The sequence below is a fragment of the Malus domestica genome, chromosome 02, assembly GCF_042453785.1.
Source record: "Malus domestica chromosome 02, GDT2T_hap1".
NCBI lineage: Eukaryota > Viridiplantae > Streptophyta > Magnoliopsida > Rosales > Rosaceae > Malus > Malus domestica.
In genome coordinates this window covers 5,396,645-5,402,257 of record NC_091662.1, presented here as the reverse complement: position 1 = coordinate 5,402,257, position 5,613 = coordinate 5,396,645, and the positions used below count along the sequence as shown (strand labels likewise).

General features: G+C 40.0%; 1 protein-coding gene across 1 annotated transcript; it reads right to left on the bottom strand.

Annotated features, from left to right (window-relative positions):
• Nucleotides 1-2,029: 2,029 nt before the first annotated feature.
• LOC114819431 (zinc finger CCCH domain-containing protein 20-like) lies at nucleotides 2,030-4,089 on the bottom strand. Its single transcript, XM_029087905.2, has one exon. The coding sequence runs from the start codon at nucleotides 3,801-3,803 to the stop codon at nucleotides 2,586-2,588; it is 1,218 nt and encodes a 405-aa protein (XP_028943738.1). The 5' UTR covers nucleotides 3,804-4,089; the 3' UTR covers nucleotides 2,030-2,585.
• Between the last annotated feature and the right edge of the window lie 1,524 nt (nucleotides 4,090-5,613).

The following is a 5,613-nucleotide window of genomic DNA, read 5'->3' as shown; positions in this document are numbered from 1 at the left end:
AAATACATACAGCACATATTTTTTTGGGATGTATTATCCACATATTTCTTCTCACACATCTCTTGTTGATTTTTATCTTTTAATCTTCTTCAATTCATCCAATTTGACAGCCGAAAATTAAAACGATGTGTAAGAAGTAAAAAGAGATGTGTGAATATCACACTCCATATTTTTGGGCATGTCATCAGCTTCAACGTATTAGAAAAGCTCTTATACCAAATAACTTTATAGATGACGTGATCAAAGTGTTTCTATACAAGGTCTTTTTCGTTACGAGGTGTTTTAATGAAATCGGAGTGGGTTATATCTCTTATCAACTGCATATATTGCAGTTAATAGCTGAAAGTTGCTTTTGGTAAATTCAAATCTGATGCGGGTAGTTTCAAGAAGGGAAAAGGTTCATCGCCGGATCCTTTTTTTTGGGGATCTTAGGAATCTCATGGTCAAAACTATTTATTGTATATTGTGCGATCAGAAATTATTTTAAAATTTAAAATTTAAAATTAAATATGAATAATACCTAATAAAACTGATCGCACGATATACGATGAACGGTCACGATCATAAAATCTTTAGGATATTCATGAAAATGATCCGGCGATGATCCTTCCACTTCAAGAAGTAATAAAAAGCCAAAAGCAGCTTCCTCCACCAACCAGCCTTCCAAAAAGTCAGTGGAAATACTCAGAAAATTAACAAATTACACCAGAAATTATTATTAGTCTCATGTCATTATTCCATCTCCAATAATATACTCCAACAAACCCTACTCCATACGTTCAAAATCAAATGATAAGTAATTATCCAGGTCCAAATCAACCACTTAAAACCCCATTGTATTATTGACGAATCTTCCACCGTCGGATCAGAAAACCCTATCACTCACAAGTCTTGTAAACAGAAATCCAACGGTGGAAACAAACCAAGACCAGATCAAAGTCAAGAGCAGAAATTAAGACTACAGCGTGTTGGAAGGGCTAAATCCAAGACTAAAGAATATAGTATGGTAAAAAGTTAAAACCAATATACCAAAGGGATGAGGATCTCTCCGGATCCTCTTTATGGTCTTACATTCTAACTGTTCATCGTATATCGTACGATCAATTTTTGTTAGATAATATTTATATTTAATTTTAAATAATAACATTTAAATAATTTTTAACCGTATGATGTTCGATTAATAATTAAGATGTAAAGATCCCTAACATTCTTACAATTTGAATTCAGATGAGATTTAAATCCTAAAGGAAGGAGAAAATAGCTTTGTTCTTTGTCAGCGACATTATATTGCTTTCCCCTTAGTCAAGTAATCAATACGATTATTTTCTTTGCCAGAGATTTCTCTTCCCTTTGATTTCCAATTCTATGTCCCACAATTTCAAAGATGTCGAGTATGGAGAGTGGAATTTCGTAGACTCTATTTTTTTCTCAACAAAAGTTCTTGCGTGCTCCGAAAGATCTGGCACAGTTAGATCTTTGTTTGAAAAATTACGAAAGAAATTGTTATTGATATCCTAAAATTTTTAATTATGCACTCAAAATTTCTAACTTAAAAAGTAAAAACTCTTACGCATGTTTCCAAATTTTCTAACTTAAAAAAATTAAATACTCTTACGAGAGGTATAAAATTTAGTGCATATCATAATTCTTACCGTCCAAATTTTCCAATTTTTTTCACTTTTTTTGGATGTTATATTATTAGAGTAAATGGTGTATCTTAGAAATTTAACGTAAATTAACTAGCACGAGAAATTGCAAAAAATTCTTTTTAAGTACCTCTGGATTTGGGGCGGAAGGGTGAGGCGGCATGGCAGCTTGCCCGTATCCAAAGGAGGCTTTCTCCAAATTTCCCAACAAAGGGTGCTTCTACCAACTTCCACTTAACCCAATCTTTCCACCAGAACTGATGTACTTCCCAAACTACCATTACCACACTGTAAAAATTACATACAACAGCCAACTGAGATTTTGCTGACACACAAAATTCAGAAATCCAACCAGATGAATGAAGAGCACCACACAGTAAAACTTGATAAAATGATAATTTACATTAATAATTGCATTAGCACAAAAGAGAGCATTACATTCCTCAGAAGAAAAGAGGCACAAGTTTTTACAATGATTAGATAAGAGATGAGTAAGTGGGGATGGTAGTAATTATCCTTAAAACACCATAATTAACAATATCAAATGAGGGATTTGATGATCTTCCGCTGTCCGCTTCTTCAACTACACAGCAACAAAAGACCAATTCTTTTCTTAATTACCGTCCTTAAATTTATCTACTTTCTCCTTAATCTCATAGATAATCCCCCCCAAAAAGACATAGATTCTACTATTCTCCGATAGAACACATCCCACTGCTTCTGTTTCTCCAAAAACACTTGCACAAAACAACGTAATCTTCAAATTCTTCCAACTTGACTTTGGTTTCAAAGTCAAACTCCCATCTTTCTCTCCCCATTCAGGCACTGTTCGCATAATCTAGAGAGAGAGACCCAAAATATTTAGAGGCCACCGGAATCAAGTACCCCAAATAGAATCGTCATCATAGAAACAAGTTATCAGACAAGTAATCCTTCACTTCACTGAACCAGCTCAGAAACCCACCCAACATCCGGAGCACCGGTACAGTTCGGACCCGGGTCGACCCGGCCCAACGAATTCTCCTCCCTCAGCTTCTCTAACATCCTGGCTCTCAGCCCCCTTCCAGACTCCACCCTCTCCATTGCAGGCTCCTCCTCGCAGAAATCCAAATACCCGATTCCGGAACGGGCCGGGACCCGGGTCGGCGTTGAAGGCAGGCTGCAGAATCCGGGTCGGAGCATGGACATGCGTGGAGATCCGAATGCGGAAGAGCCCGGAGACCCGAACCCGGAAGATACTGGAGACCCGAATCCGGAAGATCCTCCCACCTGAACGTTCCAAGAGGAGGGCAGAGACTTGACCTTTCCGAGCTGCAAGTTCCTCAGGGAAACCACCATTTCGTTTATCGAGCTCGACCCGAGAGACCGGCTCATTGTCCGGCCCATCGGAGACATCGGCGGCGACACATCCGGCGAGTCTTCCGGCGGGGAGGACATGAAAGGCATCGTTTTCACGCACGAGGCGGCAGCGGCCTCTATCGCCTGCCTCAGCGGCGACCCGTCATACGATTCGGCCGAGTTGAGCGAGTTGGCTCCTCCTCTGGGGCTCTGCTGAGGCAAAACCCTAAGCTGCTCCGGCGTGTGAGCAAAGAAACAAACCCTCCGCTTGCAGCTGGTGCCGTCCTTGCACGGCTGAGTGCGGTAGCGAGCCGGGTGGAGCCAGCACTCGAAAACCCCGTGCGCGAACTCACACGTGTCGCCCTTCTTGCAATGACCTTTTCGGAAATCGGGGCAGGCCGTACCCGAATAGTGATACTTCCTCGGGTCGCGCCTCCGGGCCTTCTCACCCGGGTGGGCGTACGGACACTCGGTCCAGTCATGTGACCTTCCACGTGCGCACCTCCTGACCTTGAAATCGAACATCCTGAAGTGGTCGCAGGAGTAGGCGTCGACCGGCGCGTCGGATTCGCGGCCAGAAATGTCGGAGTCGGAATCCAGGTCGGTCTCGTTGGACGGCAAGAAGCGCTGGAGCGTCGTTAGGGCATCGTCGAGGTAGTACGGGCTGTTGAAGTCGGCGCCGCTTGCATTGCCGTCGGAGTTAACGGAGACGCCGCTGAGCGGGTACGGGGAGTACATCTCGGCCGTAGGATCGTCCAGCTGAAGCCACGGTGGGACGTGAACCGTTGGATTAGGACGGTGTGGTTCTCCGAGCATCATCTTTTCAGTGGTTTTTTTTCGGGTGCGGATGGCGGTGTTTGGGGGAACATGAGTGAGGTGTGGGTTTATAAACTGCCAAAAACCGAGTGGGTTTTTAACCGTGGTTGGGTTTACCAAGCTGTGGGTTAACCGTGGTTGGGTTAAAAATTCTAGGAGCTGCTGCACCAGTTACCACGCGGTTAAAAGAAACTTACGGGGAGTTTCTCGGTCACTGGGCTGTTCAGTTGGGTTCTCACAGCTGGAGCTTTGTTCTCCACGTGGTCCGCGCGACCGGCTGAGGTTAATTAGCGTTGATTTCGTTGCCACGTGGACGGTCGTGTTTTGAAGGTGAGCTGAACGGGATGAACATGCTGTTTGAACAAATCACACGGACCGTGTAATTTGGACAAATCACACAGATCGTTGGATCAAAATCCAACGGTTATAATTATTATAATTTTTAAATTTTTTATTATTTATAATCAGTGAATTAAATCCAACAAACTATGTAATTTGCTCAGGACCTCTTAAGCTCAGGAAAGAATCTTGATCCGACTCTTTATTACTGCTAGGCCCTTGGAATTCCGATGGCGGTGGAGAGTAAATCGGAATAAAAGGATTTAAAACAGCAGCATAATAATCCGACAAAAAAATAAAACAACAGAAAAAACGAGGGAACAAAATAAACAAAAAAAAAAATTAATAGAAAACTCCGAATAAATTCACAACAAACGAGAAGCTTCTGGATTCTCTTTTTGTGAAAAACTTTTGTATTTTTTTTAAGAAATTTTTTATTGGCATTCCAAAAATCTCATTATACATTTTAACAAGTGTATTTTTCTTTCTTAATATAAAAAGTTTAGAGTGTAGAATGAGATTTTTAAAGCACTAATAACAATTTTTTTTAATATATATTGTGTTTTATAAATGGACTTATTGCTCATAGAAGCATTCTATATAAGGACAGATTTTCAATGTTCTAAACACGATTTGATATATTAAGTGCCATAAAATAATTGATTGAAACTAAAAAAAAATTAATTTCAACTGGTTGTACTACGACATTTGATGTACCGCACTGTACTCCTCCTAAACACCAAAACTAATGATGCAGCACAATCTTTGCTCTCCAACACTCAAAACGTACCATATCAAGAACTCATCTTATAAATTGTTCCCAATTTTTGACAATATTGGTATAATCAAGATTTAATTATTCCACCAAGTCAACTTTAGTGAAGTTAACATCAATGCGTGAAAAAAATAGTTAAGAGTGATGCTACTCTTTGGTAGTACCCACTACACTAATTTTTGACGTAATGCAGATCCCATTGTTTGCCACCCGAAAGTTTAGGTGAAGAGAAAGCTACCCCATTTTTAGGGTCAGGTTTATACTATAAATCTCTTTGGTGACTTATTGGGAGGGTTTCAGCTTTTTTTTTTCATTTTTTTTTTTACAAATCCATGGATGACTCGAACTTAGACTTTAGTCTAGAAAAAAAGAACGATTATTCTCAACTCAAACAACCCTAGTAGACAATGCATATCCCATTGTTTGGTTTGTAGCAATCAAGAGGTATAAAACAGACATTTCATACTTTGTAACCTACGAATTATACTAATTTGTTTAATTTTATTGTCAATTCCAATGGATAAAAACTCTATGTAAACTGCTTTAAACTACTTCTTTCAGAAATTCTTATTCTTCCTTCTTTGACTAGTAAGATTGTGCTGTGCACCACCGCAAATTTTTTAGCATACTCGAAGGGTCAATTTAATCACGATCAATGTCCAATCCAATTGTCCTGAAAATGATATTTCCCTTAAACAG